General features: G+C 45.7%; 2 protein-coding genes across 2 annotated transcripts in view; both read left to right on the top strand.

Annotated features, from left to right (window-relative positions):
* Positions 1 to 14,770, top strand: part of tacc2 (transforming, acidic coiled-coil containing protein 2) — a gene marked incomplete at its 5' end in the record, with an annotated part of 18,447 nt that extends 3,677 nt beyond the window's left edge. The window contains 16 exons of the mRNA XM_080550375.1: positions 1 to 1,339; positions 2,552 to 2,615; positions 2,918 to 3,125; positions 3,907 to 3,956; positions 4,411 to 4,520; positions 4,843 to 4,996; positions 5,474 to 5,599; positions 5,985 to 6,077; positions 6,814 to 6,932; positions 9,366 to 9,570; positions 10,221 to 10,297; positions 11,530 to 11,573; positions 13,123 to 13,283; positions 13,418 to 13,524; positions 13,895 to 14,015; positions 14,693 to 14,770. The exon at positions 1 to 1,339 is cut by the window's left edge and continues 186 nt beyond it. Of these exons, the coding sequence (XP_080406501.1) occupies positions 1 to 1,339; positions 2,552 to 2,615; positions 2,918 to 3,125; positions 3,907 to 3,956; positions 4,411 to 4,520; positions 4,843 to 4,996; positions 5,474 to 5,599; positions 5,985 to 6,077; positions 6,814 to 6,932; positions 9,366 to 9,570; positions 10,221 to 10,297; positions 11,530 to 11,573; positions 13,123 to 13,283; positions 13,418 to 13,524; positions 13,895 to 14,015; positions 14,693 to 14,758 (3,044 nt within the window). The 3' untranslated portion in view covers positions 14,759 to 14,770. The remainder of the gene's footprint in view (positions 1,340 to 2,551; positions 2,616 to 2,917; positions 3,126 to 3,906; positions 3,957 to 4,410; positions 4,521 to 4,842; positions 4,997 to 5,473; positions 5,600 to 5,984; positions 6,078 to 6,813; positions 6,933 to 9,365; positions 9,571 to 10,220; positions 10,298 to 11,529; positions 11,574 to 13,122; positions 13,284 to 13,417; positions 13,525 to 13,894; positions 14,016 to 14,692) is intronic.
* A 1,854-nt stretch (positions 14,771 to 16,624) lies between these two features.
* ly6pge (lymphocyte antigen 6 family member pge) lies at positions 16,625 to 19,671 on the top strand (the record flags this gene model as incomplete). Its single annotated transcript, XM_080550376.1, has 3 exons — positions 16,625 to 16,682; positions 18,990 to 19,106; positions 19,505 to 19,671. The coding sequence occupies 3 exons, from the start codon at positions 16,625 to 16,627 to the stop codon at positions 19,669 to 19,671; spliced, it is 342 nt and encodes a 113-aa protein (XP_080406502.1).
* Positions 19,672 to 20,877: the final 1,206 nt, after the last annotated feature.

Consider the following 20,877-nt stretch of genomic DNA (forward strand, 5'->3'; position numbering starts at 1 on the left):
TGACCCGCTCCCTCAGCCTCCAGGCCGGGGAGCTTGACGGCTCCGCTCCAGGAGACGAACCCACCGCCGGAGGCGTCCATCCCCTGGCCTCCGAGGCCTTCAGCGTGGGCACCGAGAGCGCCCCGGGGACCCTCCGCAAAGCCAAGAAAGTCCGCCCCGGGTCCCTGAAGAAGAAGCCCCTCCTCAGGCAGAGTTCCAACCCGGAGAGACCCCAGGCGGCCTCCACCTCCGGCAGCAGCACCCCGGAGGTGAAGAAGAGGGCCAAGCCCAGGGCGGCCAGCCCCCTGCAGGCCCAGGAGGAGCCGGAGGGAGCCCCCCCCGCCCCCGCCACACCCAGCCCGGGAGGCACGCTCCGCAGGACCAAGGCCAAGCCCCGCGTGCAGACCCCGCCGCCTCTCCTGGAGGAGACCACTCACGCCAGCCCAGAGGAGAGCCAGTCTCAGTCGGCCCCCTTCTCCTTACCCCTTTACCAGCAGGAGACACCGACACCTCTCCCCGTGCCCGAGGCCCCGGCAGCCGACGAGGACTCCCCCATCCCCCCCAGCGGCGCTTACAAATGGGACCCGGACAACTTTGAGGGGATCGACCCTTTCAACACAGGGGGGAGTAAAGTCGCCAATTCCCCCGAGCTAGGGAGGAAAGGGCCGATCTGCGCCCCCGTCCCTGCTGCCCCCCCGGCGAACCCCCCCCCACCGCTCTCCGCCGAGGAGCCAGCTCGCTCTGACCCCCCTCCTCCTCCTCCAGCCCCCCTCAAAGACCCCGTCCCCAATGCTGAGGAGCAGCCGATCGTCTCCAAGCATCAGCCGGTGAGGCTGGAGTTCGACTACTCCGAGGAGAGCAGCGAGACGCCGCGCCAGGCCTCTCCTCCGCCCAAGAAGCTAGGCAAGAAACCAGGTGCCAAGATGCCCCTCCGGAAGCCAAAGCTGGGGCTTAAGAAGCCCACCCCTCTACAGACAGAGCAGCTGGATAACACCCCCGTAGTGCCCCCCCAAAGCATCGACGACGACATCCCCATCCCCAAGGCGTCCTATAACTTTGACCCCAACAAGTGGGAGGACCCCAACTTTAACCCCTTCTCCTCGAACAGCGCCGGGATTCCCAACTCTCCGAAGCTCTCGAAGGCCTCGTACAGTTTCGACTCGGACACGTTCGATGACTCCATCGACCCCTTCAAGTCCTCCAGCAGGATGAGCAAACCGCCCCCTAAAGCTGCCTCCGCCTCCTTCGAGGTGTCGGCCAATGACAATGACATTGATAACAATGATAATGAAAACACTGGAGAACTGGATGACCACAACCAGAACAAGCCAGCCAAGAAAAAGAAGACACCGATAAAATCGTAAGTTAACCTATGGTGTCTATGGAGTTATCTATCCACCATATGCAAACAATGATACTGTCCATAGTGTGTTTATGTTTGTATGTCCTTGTCTCCCCTATTGTGTCTGTGTGTGTGTGTGTGTGTACAGATATATGCTGCTGTATATCTGCTACCTCCTGTGCTAGTGTCCTCTGTCTGTCTCTCTGTCACCTCTGTGTCTGTGTATTCTTGTCACAGGAAGTCCAAGGGTGTGTCCTCTCTATGTTGTCTGTTGTAAGTACAGGCCAGCGCAGTCTTTTATCCTAGGGAATGACCATTCCCTTTTTGAACCCTAATTTGTTTATTCATACACAATAATATCCTAAACGTCATATTGATAGAACGAGCATGTTACCCCGTCATGCTTGTTTTCTCCCAAATTAACAGAAACTGTTCCTCAATAACATTGAAGTCAACCAATCAGAAAGGTCCTCTTGCTCTGCCTTGCATCTGCTTCAATATCCTCTACTGACTATCATCTTTCCATGGCTGACGAAACATGTATATGTTTTATTTGACCTTTAGATATCCTTTATATACAGTATGACCAGGCCCAAGTCCAACTGAGATATACTGTACGTACTCTTACAAGTAGGCAGAGGTCCATTTGGTTCAGGACCGATGTCTGGCTATGGTGGAATATGATCGGGGCAAGGCCGGTTGCAGATCTCTCTGAGTTTGACTCCTCGTTCCTTGGTAGAAGCCCTGCCACACTCACAAACTATCTTAACACACCGGAAATAATATTGTAATGCTGACAAACCCCACACTTTGATAATTCACTGGCTTTCATTATCTAACTGTTACCGTAGTACAAAAATGTTGTGGTTAGATCCTCTAAAAATGTTTAGCAGTACAATCCACCGACCTGTGAGTATTAAGGTTTTTGTACATATTCGTGACGGGTGGGGGGACGACACACCATCCAAGACACTTCATGAGTGACAGGGCAAAGGATTTCCGACCCCTTTCAACCCCCCCCCCTCGTGCACGTCCCTGCATGCAAACAAAAAGCATCATTCCTCTGATTGATATAGTGTAACTCTCTATTTAGAGTAAATGATGTTCCAGAAACAGATCTTACACACAGACATAGGAGAGAGAGGAAACAGTCTCCTGTAGAGTTGACATATTAATCAGAACTTTGTCATGTAGGTACAGGCTATTAATGATCTGCTCCCTGTCTTCCAGTAACACTTTCAGAGTGAAGAGGTCCTCCCCAAAGAGATCACCTATGTCTGATCCATCATCACAGGTGAATGCAAACTCTCTCTAGTTTGAAGAGGAAGTAAAAGCGTGTGACAGTGCCTCTCTCTCTCTCTCTCTCTCTCTCTCTCTCTCTCTCTCTCTCTCTCTCTCTCTCTCTCTCTCTCTCTCTCTCTCTCTCTCTCTCTCTCTCTCTCTCTCTCTCTCTCTCTCTCTCTCTCTCTCTCTCTCTCTCACCATGATCCACACACAGACCCCCCCCCCCCCCACACACACACACACACACACCACTTCTTCATGTCTGTATGTTTTAACTGTCCCCCTGTGTTCCTGGACCATGTCCATGTCCAGGAGAGCAGCCCTGTAGACGAGGCCCCCCCCGCCCCCTCCCAGGACGACCACGCCACAGACGAGGAGAAGCTGGCCTCCTCCACCAGTCACAAGTGGGCAGCCCTGCATGACATGGAGGCGGAGCTGACCTCTGACACCCAGGACTTCCCTCAGCCGTCTGACCTCACGGCCTTCGTCAACGAGAACAGCCTCCCTCTACAGATCCACGGTGAGGGCGCAATACGTCTGTGTTTTTGAAAGGGGAAAGAGTTGAAAGAAAAATATAATTAAACAGTTGTCAGACATTTCATATCTAAAGTGTATCTACCTCACATAACTTAAATTATTGATCCGGCAACCTCATACAGAGTTCATGGCTTCTAAGGCAAAAATAATATTACAGTATTTGTTTATAGACTCTATTGACATGATATGACTGAACTTGTATTTGTCCCTGTGATGTCTGTATGTTTGTCCCTTTGTGGGTTTTTGTTTCGATCTTGGTTTGTTCTTTTTGGAACACACAAACACTTATTTGTTAGCCGTAATACTGACACTCCACGGTGGTGGGTTTGGGTGTGGGATCGGAAACCATGCAGCGACCCACACCCTCCGCTGTAAGAGACAACACACCCTCCCATTGTATTATGTGTTTTTGAATTCTTTCAAAAATAAAAAACATAATAATAATAATTTTAAAAAGTGTATCTGCCCATGTATATGACATATAGTGAACTATAGTGTACAGTATATGTCCAGCATCACTTTCACTTGTTTGAGCCTGAAGTCAAGTTCACTGGCCCAGTTCTCGATTACACCCTGACCCCCCCAGAACAGAAGAGCCTTCCCAGAGGCAGTCTGAGCTGAACTGGGTCATAACGTTACATGGACAAACAGACAGCAGAGCTACAGACCAGACCTGTAGGGACCCCTCCCTGTCCCAACATCTGACTCCCCTCTCCTCTCACTTCCTCTGTCTCTAACAGTCTCTTTTTACTTGTGTCTCTCAGTGCCAGACTATGAGATTGAGTACATGGAGAAGATTGGCTCCTCCTCACCTGTGAGTATCCACAAACATCCTTCTTCATCAGATAGGCAGGGGTTAGGAGATGGACAGATACACTGGCTAACACATAGGCTGGGTTGCACCAACATGGTTTGAATTAATCCTGGTTTAGACTTAATCCAGGTAAATCTAGGTGTAAATTAGGTTCGAAAATTAATCAGAGATGTGTTGCACATCATCATTTTAATCCTGGATTAGTTAAACCTAGTTTAAACCAAGATTAAAGTAGGATTCATTTATTACGTTTTTTTTAAAGTTAAACCATGTTTGTGCAACCCAGCCATAGAGTACAGTCAGGATTGATGAGCATGGTACTGCATGTATTCTGTGATATGTAACATATTACATACAGAGTGACTTTGACAGTGAGTTTGATTGATGTGTTGTTTAGATTCATATTTACTTTCAGTAAATGTCATTGTTTCTAATCGATGCTGTCTCTCTGCAGCCTCTGTCTGTGAAGAAGCCCTCCCTCTACTTGAAGCTTGACTCCGTGTCAGACAACCTAACCAAGACCACCTGCACCAATGGCTCAGAGCCTAGCTCTCCCTGCACAGGGTACGACATGTTCTGCTCTCGCTCTCTCTCTCTCTCACACACACACACACACACACACACACACACACACACACACACACACAATGAAATGATCACAGCAGTATCAGAGCACTCACACTCAAAGGAAAGATAGTTGAGCCACTTTGTCTCTACAATTTGTTGAGATATCGTCATAGTAAAGTAATTTAATTCACGTCAACACACACACCCAATCAAATGTCTTCTCTCTACTTCTCCTCCTCTCCTCATCTCTCTACTTCTCATACCTCCTCTCCTCATCTCTCTACTTCTCATACCTCCTCTCCCTCATCTCGACCGGTAGGAGTTTTGAGGAGATGGAGGCCCAGATCACAGCTGGGATGAAGACCCCCGTGCTGAGCTCTCGGCCTGGACTCGAGGCGTCCGCGGGGGACAAGGGCAGGAAGAGGGAGAGCGAAGCGCTGAACCGAACACAGAGTACGGGGAGGGATGGAACGGTGAGTCACACGACGAGGAACACATGACACAGAGAAATCAACAAACCTACCTCAAAAACTCACTGTTCTACACATCGAATGTCTCTTTTTTGTCTTTCATGTTGTACATTAACAACCATCTCAGTATACCAAGTCTTGTGTCCACTATCAGGCTGGTCATTTTCATTGTTTGAGATGACGTCAGATTTTCTTTTTCCAGTTCACATGGCCGTTGTTGTGTGGCAAGTTCGCCACTAGAGGGAGACAGAGTTTTAACCCAGAAGCTGCATGACTGTATCCTCAGTGAGGCTATTAACTTTAACACCAGCCAGCCACCCCAGAGGTTCACTGTCATAGCCCTGTCATAACCAGTCAGCCACATAACAGATGACATCTCTGCTGCAGCGAACCAGCTCCAAAACTCTCTACTGACACTCTTACCTATCGCTTGCTTCGTCATACTGACCTCCCGCCCCACCCCCCTGATCCCTGCTGTAGCCCCCCTGCCAGGGCCCCATGGAGACCCCCCTATTAGACAGGCTGTCTGAGTCAGCTGACCCCCTGCAATACCTGGAGCCTGACCTGGCAGAGACCAACCCCACCGCCTTCGCCCACAAACTACAGGTGTGTTGACAGACGCGTAGCCCCCCCCAAATCCCTCCCTCCCCCCTGGCCTCTATCTTGCTGGGGTGTAGTTATAGTTACAACCTTGATGTGTGTGATTGTGTGAGTGACATCCACGCTCACTGTCTCCTGGTCTGTTTCATCACCTTGTTTTCCACTCCTGTTGTCTATTTCCGTTTCTTTACGCTTCTTCTCCATTTTGGCGATTTGTGTTATTGTGTCAAATCTGACAATCTGTATGTGAGTGTCTGCCGGTAGGTGTTCCATGCTCAACTCTGGTCTCTGTATGTCTCACCCCTTTACTCCCTATCCCTTGGGCCGCACCGTCACGCCCCCCCCCCCCTCCCTCCCAAACCCCCCCCCCCCCCCCCTCTGTGCGGCCCAGGAGGAGCTGGTCCTCGCTGCCCTGAGGATAGAGGCTCTGCAGGTAGCCAAACACATCTCTCAAAGCCCCTCCCTCTCCACTGTTAACCCCCAGGTACTGTGCTGAGTCAGCCTGCACCTGCTGTGTGCGTGTGTGTGTGTGAGCGTGTGTGTGTGTGTGCGTGTGCGTGTGGGTGTGTGTGTGAGCATGAGCGTTTATCAGCCTGCCCTCCCTTCCCTGAATCCTTTGATCACAACATTGATGTGTGTGAAGTGAACCCAACCCATGGCCTTACCTCGACACGGAGGCTGTACAACCGCAACAACAACAACAACATCCACCACTACTCCCTGAATCTCACCATAAAACATCTCTAACACGGCTCACCAACCTCCCCTACAGTACAGAGGCTCTCCTGGATCAACACTCACTGACAGAGTGCTGTGCTTATTCTATCCCTTTGCCGTTCTTACAAAACATGCATGTTGCCTGTTCAGGAGAGGCTTAGAGAAACGATAACGTGACTTGGGATGTCCCACTCTACTTCAGCATCAGTCAGCATCTAATTACAATACGGTATCCTCAATCTGTACCTGATACAAGAGTGCAGGAGTTGTTCTGTACTGAACTATTAACGGTTGACTGTTTAGTACTTCTAACTGTGCTTCTCTAGCACTCAATCCCTAGTCACATTCTTGTTTTCTGACTGACTCGGTTCCTAACCCAACTAACAACATTGATAAACACAACAGTTGCGCAGGACCTCAGAGGAGGACTCAGTTCGGTACATTAGTGGGTTTCAGGTTATACAGACGATTACGTTCCTGATATACGTTCCTGTAGCTACTAGGGCGTCTTAGGTCTGAGTGTGGTTGGGAACCTGTGCTACATCCACATGCTGGCCAAGGCCTGGCCTTTCCATGGCAAAGATAAGGCTCAGGAATGGGCCTGGGTCACCTCCGAATGCCGGTAGGTCAGACAGACATGGGGCATATCTGCTCCGTCATTCCTCTACTGACAGGGTCCTACGGGATTGACATTTTATGGAGCAGGTGCTGCAAAGGCGCATCCCCCCCATCCCCCCTCTTGGCCCACTGTTCTCCAATCTCATGGTCTTGTCTCACACACTCCACAGTCTCACCTCAAGAAGCCCAGATGGTGGAATCTCAACGTTTCACCTCTACTCAAAGTAAGAGTGGTAATGTTACTCGTACCTTCGCTGCGCCCCCCTGCTTTAATCCAACTAGAGCTACAACCCACCTGCTTTTATCAAAGGCCTAGAACTTGGAGGCCCTAGGATCTCTCCTGTTTCTCTCTCTCTCTCTCGGCTGAGGGAATCACTCGTTACTGCTGCTGTCCCCCTACCTATCCCTTGTCCTGAGAAAATGTGACTGTTGTAAGTGTAAGTGTCTCTAGGCACAGAGGGAGGTCGACACAGGACTGGTTTGATCAGCGCGTTTATTTCGCTCTACAGCTCAGCGCGTCACTGACGTGCTGGCGCAATTCAGTTTCAAAATAATAAAACACACAAATAATAATCAGCCCTTTCGGGATTGGCTCGCTCGTTTCGGCACAGGGTCTCTCTCCGTCTGGCAGCTTGTCTCTGCCTCGCTCACTCCCGGGGGAACAAACACACACAGGTTAAAAAGACCGGTTGGATAACGAGTCTGATTACTGACACCTGTCCGCAATCAGATCGTCATCCATCCCCCACCAACAGTCTGGCTCCCTCTGCAGGCCAGAACGCGCCATGCTCCCCACAGTGACAATGGTTTATCTTGCGCAAAATACATACCTGTATGTATAGCATGTTACCCAATAATAATGGTTGTGCTCTCATGATGGAAATAACCTGAGATGTGGTAGGGGATGGAGAAGCAACAGATGTAACCTAAAGACATGGGTCATTAGTCTACAGCGGAAGATAATGTAGGTAGTGACTTTCCGTCCTGACAGTGGTGGGAAGCTCATTCCACATGTGGTACACACACACACACACACACACACACACACACACACACACACACACACACACACACACACACAAACACACACACACACACACACACACACATACACTTCACTTTATTATATTTCAACTGCAGATTAGATAAACATGATTTGTGACGGTCATTCTCTCTATATCCTCCCTGGACTGAGAGGGTGGGTCAGTTTGTGGTTGTCTGAGGGTAAAAGCCTATAGTCACACATCTCTCTGTGGGACTGAAGCAGAACAGTCAGTGTTCATGATGTAGAATAATGGTATTAGTGGGACAATGCTGCAGCCAGCCCCAACACCTCTCTATGACCTATGTATTAGTGCTTTATAAATCCCCTTCTCCCCCATGAGGCCCCAAATCAATCAAACCATCCCCTAATCCCCCTCCAAATAGGGATGATTAAACCCCCCTTAGCAGCAGTCTGAGGGGCTCTAGAAACTTAACACCAGAACAGTCATGGGTGGGTCATGTGAGTACATTCTTTTTTTCAATATCTTTGCACTTGATAACATTTCAGGACCCTCTTTTCATGACTTTTCCTAGATATGTGCGTTCTACCACCTAGTATCCCTACATTTTCTAAATCACATCAGGATAAGTTAGTATAAAGCTATTTCACAGTTTTTCAGGCAGGCTAATATACAAGATGTGCCAACTAGTGGTCTTTGTGTGTAAGTAGCAGCTTCCCATTGTAAAGACTATGGTCATTTGACCCCCGAGGCAACTCTTATAGTAGGTAAAATAAGCACGGCTGTTCTAGTGTTAATGGTGCCATAATCAAAGCACTTAGTTAGGAGTGGGTTAGAGTTACATTTTCATATCATACATTTTTTGTATGGGGTAATATAGGATTATCTGATGCCCTACTGATAATCGGCCTTAGGTTTTTATTTTATGATGACTGCACTTCAACGCACAACGACCCGTATCTGTGGACTGTAGATCGATATGAAGGTGAATTCACCTACAGTATCAAATCATAAATCATATGTATGTGGAAACGTATTACATTGTGATTTCCCGCTTAACATGACACTAACATTTTGCCCCCCTGCCCTGCCGCCCACCCTGATCCTCCCCAGTATAACGCAGCATATCTGTGTGTATAACCCCCGCCCCCTCCCCTGCCTGGACCCAATCACAGCACATGTTGAGACAAGCAGGTGATCATAACCACTCTGCCTTGGGCATTATCAGCCAACCATAGGGCATTGATGACTGATTCATCCAATCATGTACCAACTGCCCAAGCCTCAGGAACAGCTTCCAGAGCTTGTCTCTTTTGCATAATATGGGTTTGCATCTGTTTGACCATCTTTTCATATGGTGCTGCTTTGTGGTTTGGTTCAGGATCTTTCTAAAGAGTGTATGTGTGTGGTCCTACGAGTGTGTTCGGTCCTAGAACAGCCAGGTGTCTAACAGCCTGTGTCTTTTTCACACCCCTCCTCTATCCTGACTCCACGGAGCAGCAGAGAGAGCCTGTGTCTCCAGGAGATAGTTCTGTGTCCAAGAACTCCCTCTACACCAGGACAGCGAGTTACAGTGACGAGCAGAGCCCCTACCTGCCCAGGGACCTGGACCATTCCCTGGGTATCGCACGAGAGGAGGTGCCCTCTTCCATTACAACCCATTATTACTCAATTGTACACTGATATCTATACAAAGTCTCACCGAGGTGTTGGAGTACAGGAAGATTACTTAACGACTCTTGTGTCTTTTATTTAACATAATGACAGTGCAGTGCCTTCGGAAAGTATTCAGAGACCCCTTCATTGTTTCCACATTTTGTTGTGTTATAGACTCCATTTAAAATTGATTACATTATAAGAATTTGCCATCCATCCACACACAATACCCCAGAATGACCAAGCAAAAATATGTTTTTTTTACATTTCAGTAAATGTATTAAAATGTAAATACAGAAATACCTCATGTACATAAGTATTCAGACCCTTTGCTATGACACTCTTGAAAATAGCTAAAATGCTATTGTCATCAACAAATCACTCAATAAGTTGAATTGAGTCTGTCATTTAATCCTATAACACAACAACATGTGGAAAAAGTGAAGGGATCTGAATACTTTCCAAAGGCACTGTACATACAGTAGCCATTGTTCACCTAAATATGCTGAAGCAAATACTATGTACAGGGCACTCAAATACTATGTACATGGCACTCAACTACTATGTACTACTATACTACATGGCACTCAATTTACCTAATGAAGTTGTGTTCTCCCTCCCTTCCCCATCAGATTGTGTCAAAGGAGAAGGAGGTGTTGGAGTGGCAGAGGAAGTACGAGGAGAGTCGGCAGGAAGTGGGGGAGATGAGGTTAGATCAGAAATACCACTTGATGATTTACAGAAAGCATGACATGTTGTTTGAACCTCCATACAGGTTGTATGATGGGAGTGTTCCGCTGGTTTATTTCAACTCCACCCACCAACACCAACCCACCTACCAATTTATTTATTAAATTAGATTAGATTCAACTTTATCGTCATTGCGGAGTACAAGTACTAGGTTGCTGTCAGTAGCCAGATGTTGGACCTCCTCCCTGTAGACCGACTCGTTGCTGTTACTTATCCTCTCTCCCTAACTGCATCTCAAAGCCAATGTCAAAGCAGGACGCCAATTAAAGATGATTGGTTTATGTGTGACGGGCTCCCTCTGACATACTACTATATTATCACCTCAACGCAACACATATCCTGTGTAGAACTAGAGCGATGCACAAACTTTCATAAAGACAATTCATTCGGGAATGACGGGCTATATCTATGCTATTCAATTTCCATTTTCTCAATCATTTATAAGGCGGGTCCTGGTGGATGGGGAGAGAGGCAGGTTTGAACTCATCCACCCCTTCTCACCAGGGGTGGCCAGCAGGCAGCAGGCGGGCAGGGGTGGGGGGGGGGTCCAGCTGGCCATGTTAATGTGGATAAGACATGGGGCTTACTTCATTAGACTGATTGGGCTCAGGATAAGGACGCCTAAATGGCTAAGGAGAGGCAGTGCTAATCCATCCACTTACCTCTTTGGCAACCTGCTTTTCACAAAACAAGCTCGCCCACAGGCGTCGTAGGACTCCTCCAACACACAAGCACACAAGCTAGGGCATCTGCAGCCAACAGAGAATGATTAATCTAACATGTAAACAAAGATGTTCCGATTTAGAGGAGGCCAAAGATAGGCCCCCATCTTGTATGAGATGACAATGGTAAACAGTTCACAGCATGGGAAAAGCACACAGTTCAACTGTTAATGCGGGGGGGCGGCTGTGGCGCAGGAGGTAGAGCCGGCGTCTAATGATCGCAAGATCGGCGGTTTGAACCCCCGGCTGGCATATTGAGGTGTCCTTGGGCAAATTCCCAAATTGAATGGGTGAATGAGAGGCCATTGTAAAGCGCTTTATAAGTCAGTCCATTTTAATGCACTATACAGATTTCAATGCAGAACTACTGTCTGTATCTTAGAAATATGTTATGTTTGATCAAAAGTGTGTGTTATATCTGTCTACTCGGGTTATATCTACATACTGTATCTCCTCCCTTTGCTCATAGGAGGATTGTGGCAGAGTATGAGAGGACCATTGCACAGATGATTGGTGAGTGTTTGTTTATTTGTTCCACAGATTTACAGTAGTAAACCAAGCATGGCTCAGGTGTTCGGGGTCTAATTGCTGATCCGTGCACAAACATTCAGCTTTTCTTACCAATTCGGTCACTCTCTCCAACTGTCACTCGCTGCTGTTCTCAGTATGTCAATTATTTGCAATAATGAGAAAAATTCAGCCTTCTATGTGGCTCAAATCTCAGTTTTTAAATGAAACTGAAAATGTGCTTATTGATAGAAGCTAGCTTTTAGTCCAACTACTTTGTCTTTTACTATTATGTTTTTTTTTTTTTTTTATAAACAAAACTCACCTCGCTTTTATCATTTTTGTTTGAGTTTAATGACTTTTCTACCTTCTACCTTTCACCTTTTCTACTTCACTTCCAATCCACAGGATTCACTCTTTTGCTAAATCTTGCTCACCTGTTTCCCCCTTCCCACCTCTGGACATTTCTAACGGCCTGCTCTGGTCTTGCTGCTCTCCCTGAAGGAGTGATCTGTCTATCTTGTTTGGCTGCTTTTGTCTAACACACGGCTCTCTCTCACATGTCCTGCCCTCCCAGCTTGACTTAACACGATCCCTTCTTTTCTGTTCTGCTCCCATCTTTGCCCCCTTACTATTTGATAACCCTATCAGGCATGCCAGGTGAGTAACGTGTAATCTTTCTTCAGTTGTTTATGTCAGCTCACTTGCGTCCCTCAGAGAGAGAGAAGGCGTGCTTCATCTCTCTCCGTCTGGTGACATTCGTCTTTCCATTTTTGTGACTTCCACTTTTTTGAGACCTGGTAAACTGGTGATATCAGTTTCTATCATGTAACCATTTAGGAGTGTACCTGTTTTAATGTTTCACAGACAGAATTGATACAACATGGCCTACAAAGGCTTTAAATAGTCACTTGCACTCACGTCACTTAGCTTAGGTCATACATTTAGATAGATGTGATGAAAGGACCTGCACCTGTTCTGACTGAACTGTGCAGTAGGGGGCTTAGCACTCACACATCCGCCTGCTCTGTGGACGGGTCTCTAATAATGTACAGTAAGTCAGTTAGGCGGTATTAGAAGGTTATTCAGGTTGGACTCTGGCTGTAAGCCTGTAAAGGGGAGAGGAAAGAGAAAGTTGGTAAGGGTCTGTCCAGAGACTTTCACCTCAGTGGTTTAGGTGCTCTCAGAGACCGTCCAACAAGTATTCCCCGACGGTGTGTTTCTGTCTCTTTTAGTCCCTTTGGGTCTCTTGCTGCATTTTGTTTTCTGTGAGAATTATCTTCATTGTTCAGTGTTTGTTCTGTCTGCACGCTTCACATGACACCAGGGTTCATCAATAATACATTGGTACAAAAATGGCCTCATGTCTGTCAATAACTAATCCCCAATTCATTCTTACATTGATGTCAAGTCTATGTTCTACACATTTAGTATAATTGCGTGTGTGCATGTGTGCGTGGATGCGTGCATGTTTGCGGTCAGGAACACAGTCTCATCATCGTGCGTGTGTGTGTGTGTGTGTGTCTGTGTGTGTGTGTGTGTGTGTGTGTCTCAGAGGACGAGCAGAAGGAGAAGTCGCTGTCCCATCACACCATCCAGCAGCTGATAGTGGAGAAGGACCTGGCGCTGTCAGACCTCAACTCTGTGGAGAAGTCTCTGGCTGACCTCTTCCGCCGCTACGAGAAGATGAAAGATGTGCTGGAGGGCTTCCGCAAGGTGGAACACACACACACACACACACACACACACACACAATCAACCATTACAATCACCTCCAATAACCCATTTGTGTGCTCTGTTGATTTGAATCCCATTTGTGGTTAAAACATGGTCTCTCCCTGTGTCATCAGAACGAGGATGTTCTGAAGAAGTGTGCGCAGGAGTACCTGTCCAGGGTCCGGAAGGAGGAACAGCGCTACCAGGCCCTGAAGATCCACGCTGAGGAGAAACTCGACAGGTACTGACCGTGGACAGTCTTTTTTCTGAGTGGGGCAGTCCCATTCATATTGTAATTTTATTGGACAGATATAGTGAAGACAGACAGGAAAGTAAGGAGAAGTAGGGAGAGAGGGCATGTCAGCAGGGCATGAGCCAGATTCAAACCCATGCCGACATGGGCATATGTGTGCACTGTAGACCGCGGTGCTAGACCACTGGACCGCCCCAGGCCGGCCACTTTCAATGACATTGAGGCTTAGCAATATATGTGTATCTGTGTCCGTCACTTTATGCAGGTTGTATTGACCCACCCTACACAGTAAAGAAGGCATTATGTACAGGTACGAAAGTCATTGCATGATGCTAAGCTGCCTTTTGCTTATCTCAAGGGCAAATTCGGACATCGCCCAGGTACGTTCAAAGGCTAAACAGGAGCAGGCGTGCTACCAGGCCAGTCTGAGGAAGGAGCAAATGAAGGTGGACTCACTGGAGCGCACTCTGGAGCAGAAGGTCAATAATATAATATATTCATATTATATAATATATATACAATACATTACAGTAACTGTTATCATTTTTTTTTTTTTTTTTGGCAATTTTCTTTTTATTCAACAATAAGAACAAAAAAATAATACAACAATTCAACATCAACAAAAACAACAAAAGAAAAACATTAAAAGGAAAAGAAAAAGCTACTGCTGTCATGTCTCAAGTCTGTGTCAATTGCCATAGAGTCCACTTCATCCATTTGTGGTCCTAAAAGTCGTAGTCTGTCAGTCAGTCTTTCCATAACATGGATTTCCCCCACTGTGTCTACCCATTGGGCCTGAGTAGGTAGGTCTTCCGTACCCCATTTCCTTGTGATAGCCTTTTTCCCAGCGACCATGAGTATCTTGAATAGATAAGAGTCCCCAACCTGTATCTCATTTTCTGTGTAATTACACATATAGAGCAGCTTGTGATTCATAGGAAATTTGTAACCCAGAATTTCTTGTGTTATCCCATGTATCATTCCCCAAAACCCTATTTTATGATGTGGTTTTAGATATACAGTAGATATACACAGCATAGACACTCTACATTGGCTGGCAAGCTACAGTAAATACTAACATGCAGTATCTAAACCCAGCTAAACACTGTTAAGAATGAAACATTTTAGTGACAGTTATTTTGGCTCTCTTCCACAGAACAAGGAGATCGAGGAGCTGACTAAGATTTGTGATGAGTTGATTGCCAAGATGGGAAGGAGCTAGCAACACTGCCACAACTGGTCCACATCTCCAGGGCCTGAGGGGAAGAGGTAGAGGAGAAGAGGAAGAGGTAGGGGAGAAGAGGCAGGGGAAGAGGATAGAGGGAGAGGTCTTCTCGTCAATGTCCTCTACTCTCTGGACAGATGAAAAACCAAGGCCAGAGTGGTTTCTGGATGTTCTACACTACTGACTTTACTGACCATGTATCTAGGCTCTCCAGAATAGTGGAGGGTCAGTGGCTTCCTCCTGATCTCCCTGTACATTTTGATGTGTCAATGTGTATAACATTTCCTGTATCAGGGTGAAAGGTTTTAGAAATGTGCTCCATATCATAACTGAGAGATAGATTGTGTGTGTGTATGCATGAGAAAGAGAGAGAGAGAGAGTGAGAGAGAAAGAGAGCAAAAAAGTGAAAGCATTGATTTAGAATGTCTATCTGAATTGATGTTGCCATAACAGCCACTGATGGGATAGACTCCTGTTGTGTAACTGGAGCATTGAGTTGCATCTTGTAAGAAATGCGCTATACAAATACAATTTGATTTGATTTGATAACTCTTCTCAAGACAAGAGAATGATCGACTTGTGGAAAGAGAAACAGAGATATACTATTATGACTTAAACTAATCAATGAATTGTTGAGTAAGAGGTTTACGTGATTTACAAATTATTGCATGTGGAAGTGCACATAAACTTACTTTTGTAAATAGGACAATTCTGCTGATGGTAAAGATACACCTGCATTTTTGATACAATATTCTGTCAGTTCAAACTGCTTTCCCCATGTAACCGTGTAGATATTTGGTGCGTATTTTGTGTCATAGCATTCTTGAAAACTTGTGGGATATTATTTTTTGATTTTATTTTGATATTAATGAAACTAATTGTTACTGTAATACGTTTTGACTGAGGGTAATTACATTTTTGATCAATGTCACTGTTCTGCTATAGTTGATGTATCACAAGTTGGGAGTGATTCAAAGAAGCTCTGCACAGATATACTGTACAGCATCTGCTTACAAAGTGCAATAAAATATGGCAATACACATTGACATTGCTTTAAGTTCGTATACACAACCTTAATGAACTCTGGTACAATCCCAGTAGGCTCCTGAACAACAGCAGAACACTGTACTACATACAACATACTGTGCCCTGTGTAAGTAATGGAAAAGTTGCAAATTTTTCTTCATTTGGTTCTATACTCCCTACTTGGATTATAAATCAAACAAGTACTATACGGTTAAAATAGAGATTCTCAGCTTTTATTTCATGCTATTTGTGTAGGTATTGTTTTCACCATTCAGAAATGACCACACTTTTTATGCATAGTCCCCCTATGTCAGAGTACCCAAAAGGAAAGGGAACGATTTATCAAATGTCCAAACTAAGCACTCATGTTTGGTATGGTTCACAATCTTTTGCATGCAATAACTGCCTGAAGTCTACTGATTACCCATTACCCACCAGACGCTGGGTAACTTCTCTGTTGATGCTCTGCCAGGGCTGTAGCTCAGTTTGGCTCAGTTTGACATTGTCCACTCCTTATGAGGCTTGGGGTGAGGTGGGTCCAACAAGAAGGTGGGGAAGGACAGGGCGGAGACAGGGAGGGGCAGGGTGCAGTGTTGGGTGTGTTTTACTGGATGGGTCCTACGACTTTGCTTCTCTTCACTGATTAGTGTCGCTGGGCAAACATCAACTGGGTCTTAAAACAGAGCGGTGGGCCCCGGCGGAGGAGCTGCTAATCTTCTTGTCTGTGAACGCGGCAGTATTAGCTCTCTGATAGCACAGATTAAGATCAAGGGGACTTACGCCGCAAACAACCTGCTTTTCATTGTGTGATCACAACGGCCAAGGAATACCAGCGACATGAGGGCTGTGCAGTGCTGCCCTCTCCTCCTCGTCCTCCTAGTCCTCGCCACCTACAGTAAGGACTCTCTTTGGATTTGATCTTTTAACAGAATCTGTTCATGTACACCTCCTGTCGTCTTTATCTTCTCCTCTTCTCCCCCTCTCCACCCTCCATCCTCTTTATGTCTTGTTGTCTAAGTGTTCTCACCTCAACCTTGGCATCTCTCCCTGTGCTGTCTTTCTCTTCTCTCTCTCCTCTCATCTCCCTCTCCACTACCTGTCCTGACCCAATCTCCTGCACAACCTCTTCCAAAATCCACATTGGAGCAGCTTTTTCTTCTGAATTGTTCTTTATCTGCCTCTTATCTTCTCTTGCTTGCTTTTCTGTTCATGTACTGTCTCTCTGTTATTGTCTTCTCATTCTATTAAGAGTTGATATTGGCTGATTGTGGTAGGCAAGGACCTGTTGAACATTGTTTGTCAGATAGTGCAGGAACTCATTTAGGATAATCTGATACCTGATTTGATAACTCATTTCTTAATTTGGGACATATTTAACATTGAATCATTTATCTGTGAGCTGTGCCTCAGATGTTATACGAATATACAAGATGCTGAATGTCTTGTTCTCTAGTTTCATCAGTCTATCATCCCCTACTAGCATGAAAATAGCATGCAATCCCTAGCAAACGAGCTAATCTCCTAATAGGCCTGGTGGCTAATTGTAATTGCATGTTTGGAGCACGGGAGAGCTGCAAAGATAGATTGGGGTCATTGCACTTGCGCACACACACATCCTCTCGCACATGCGAACGCACACACACATAATGAATAGGCCTACAGAAAACGGACAAATCTCACATTAATTCTCACATGAATTTGTCTGTTAAGAAAGGCTGAGGCATTCCATAGAACTCCATAGAATTCCATTCCATAGAAAATAGACAAGTGTATTTCCTTATTTCCTCTGCTGTTCACTCTTGTCTATTGATTATTGCTTACAGCCTTCAGTGATCATTTGATAAAAGAAAAGTGCTCTTCAACTGTTGTTTAAGACGTTTGTAATGTGCGGCATCCTTGCACATGCAGTCATTCACTACCGTGGTGACTGGTTGCTTTGTTCAACCTGGGCACTGCTTGTTCTCCCCCAGCAAAGATATCAGAGGATTATAAGTTAACAGCGTAAACATCAATTCAAATGTCTGCGCAAACACAGGCGCTGGCGGGGGCCGTGTGTCTGAAATCTTATCTATTTTCAAGGCCAGAGTTTCTCAGCGCATCTGATGGCTCTCATCCTGCTCATCCTGCTCATTGTCATGTCATCCTCCTCTCTATTAACGCTACTTCAGAGAGGAGGATTCCTATTGGTATATTTTTTTCTGTGAGACACTAGATACAAATACTGGATAGAGAGAGAAAAAAGTGTTCCCTCAATGATAGCATTTCTTTTTTGTGTGTGGGGAACGCAACATTCTGAAAAGAACCATGGACAAGTCATGGAGGTTGATGGTACCTAAAAGTAGCAATACGTGGAAAACCTGTTTACTTGTTGAACTTGATGCAAGCTCACTGATGGGGATTACCTCACCTGGGTGCTTTAATTATAGGCTTAGTAGCTAAAGCCCTACCCGAGATATTCTGAGTCTGCTTCAGATGTTGAACATCTGTCTTCATTAACAACTAGTGGGCCAGACTCAGGTAGGACACCAACTATATTCAGTCCATGAGATGACTTAACATGACATTGATTAATTAAAGAGATGCTCCTGAATGGACAGAAAGTGTTCCACCCATATCAGATGTGAGGGGGTTGAATGAAAGACTTCTGGTCCCTACTGAGGGGTAGTGCACACTCTGTAACACTGTCAAGGTGGTCACAAGAGAGATAATACCCTCAGTCATTGACCTTAATATCCCGGGACCGTTATGGAGCTGACTGTACACTGAGAATCAGGGCACACGTGTCTGTGCTGCTATCTTTACCTCAGAGAGTGATCCAACTGACCTGCTTTTACTGTACCTAATTGACATTATTTTCTTAATCACTATGTTTACTTACAGTAGTTAGTGCAGTGCAGTGGTAGCATGCGGGTAAGGCTTGTGTGCCACAAAGGAGTTATGTAAAACGATGTGTTAAAAAAAAAAATGTTTTCCAAATATACTATCTATCTTTATAACTATAACTATGCCTCCCTTTCATCATGTCAGACAGAGTGTCCTGGTCGCTTTCTGCAGTTTAATTAGAACAATTGTAACACGTCTTTCGGACATGAGTAGCCTTTTGCATTGTATATGTTTCATATTCTATTCCACGTTATTGTAAACAGTACATGTGTTACAGTGACACTGCAGCAAATTCATACCTCTCCCTCCCTTTCCTCAGGCGAAGCCCTGCAATGCTACACCTGCATGGGATCCAATGATGAGGACTGCAATCGCCAAGGGTCTAAAACCTGCCCCAGCTACTCTGACGCCTGTGCTGTTGTCAAAGGCCAAGGCAGTGAGTCACACAGTGTAGTACACATTCACTAGATCTTACACGTCAGGGTTGATGGTATGATATCACACACCATTATCATGGTTTGTGTATGTGTATGTGTGTGTGTGTGTGTGTGTGTGTGTGTGTGTGTGTGTGTGTGTGTGTGTGTTTGAGGGGCAGACATGCTGCTCTGTCTGGACACACAGGACCGAGACAGCAGGGGGTTGGGGGCTTTTCCAGGGGACATGAAGAGATTTGACCCTAGCATTTATAGGCGGGAGTTAAGTGGGTTAATCAGTGGGTTAAGTGGGTCGTTTTAGTTGTCAACAAGACAGTAGACTTAGCACGCAATCTAAATTCATTGTAAAAACACTGGATCCATCCCCATCTAACCATTTTTATTTGTTGTTCTTTCTTAGGTGGAGTGATGAAATCTTGCTCCTACAAGTCTTTCTGTAGCCAGCCAGGAGTTCACTGCTGTTTCAATGACGACTGCAATGTGAGCGGCCACGCCTCCAAGCTGGGGGGAGGGGTCAGCTACCTGCTGCTCCTTCTGCCCCTGCTGCTGCATGTGCTCTCTAACTAACTACCTTCTTCCCCCAAACCAGAGCCATGCCAACCACCCATACCTACCTACCACCCATACCTACCTACCACCCATAACTACCTACTACCCATAACTACCTACTACCCATAACTACCTACCACCCATACCTACCTACTACCCATAACTACCTACTACCCATAACTACCTACTACCCATAACTACCAACCACCCATACCTACTTACCTACCAACCCAGAGCCATACCAACCACCCATACCTACCTACCACACTCATCTCACCAGGCCATCTCACATTGCCAGCTATCTCCCCAACCCAAAAGGAACTCTAAATCCTCCATCCCATGCAAGCCCTTACATAGTTGTAAAAATCACATTAAGCATCCATCTCTCCAGTAGCTTATAGGTGAATCCCCCATTTCTTTATTCTCTTTCCCTTTTTAACACCAACAGGCATTTCCCACAATCCTCATTCAACAAAACACAGGATCCTCAAATATGTGATGGCCCCCAAACACGCACATACACGTGCACACGTATTGTACTGTGTACATGTACTGTATCTTCAAGAGCGGGTCTGGTTCCAATCTGGTCATCCTATAAGGGGTGTCAGCACCCAATATGATGTTTATACGTTGAAGGCCTTATAGGGCTTCGGAAGATGTTAGTTACATATGGACAAATCAAGATGAAGCTGTACTCTACGATGATTGGTCCATTAGCCTTTGAGAGAGAGAGGGTGAGGGAGGGTAAGGGAAGATGAGAGAAGGAGAGGTAAAGCAAGGAAATAGAGATACAAAAAGATGTTAGGAACTTTGCCTCTACAGTATGTGTGAAAGAATGATGATACAGTGTCTGTCTTTAATCTACTGTGAATACACTTAAATACAAAAGGTTTATGTCAAATGGAAACTCATCCCAAAGTATCTTAGGAGCTCGACTCCTACTTAGTCAATAATGAGGAACTCTATGTGTAATAATAGAACTTCTGTACAAATGCATTGGCTACACAAACGGAATGTACTAAATACTAATTGATCTCAACATTGTACTCTTCTATAGATCATTGTAAATACAAACAATAAAGTATTTTTTTTTCGGTATTCTCAATGTGTGGATCCTTGCTTTCAGTAAAAAAAGAAGAAGAGTATAAGTAATGATGACTACATCTAATCCTTGGTGCATTATAAGAACATTGATTTAAAGATGTTCCACATTGGACAGCGAAG

The sequence above is a fragment of the Nansenia antarctica genome, assembly GCF_963989245.1.
Source record: "Nansenia antarctica genome assembly, chromosome: 1".
Taxonomy (NCBI): Eukaryota; Metazoa; Chordata; class Actinopteri; order Argentiniformes; family Microstomatidae; genus Nansenia; species Nansenia antarctica.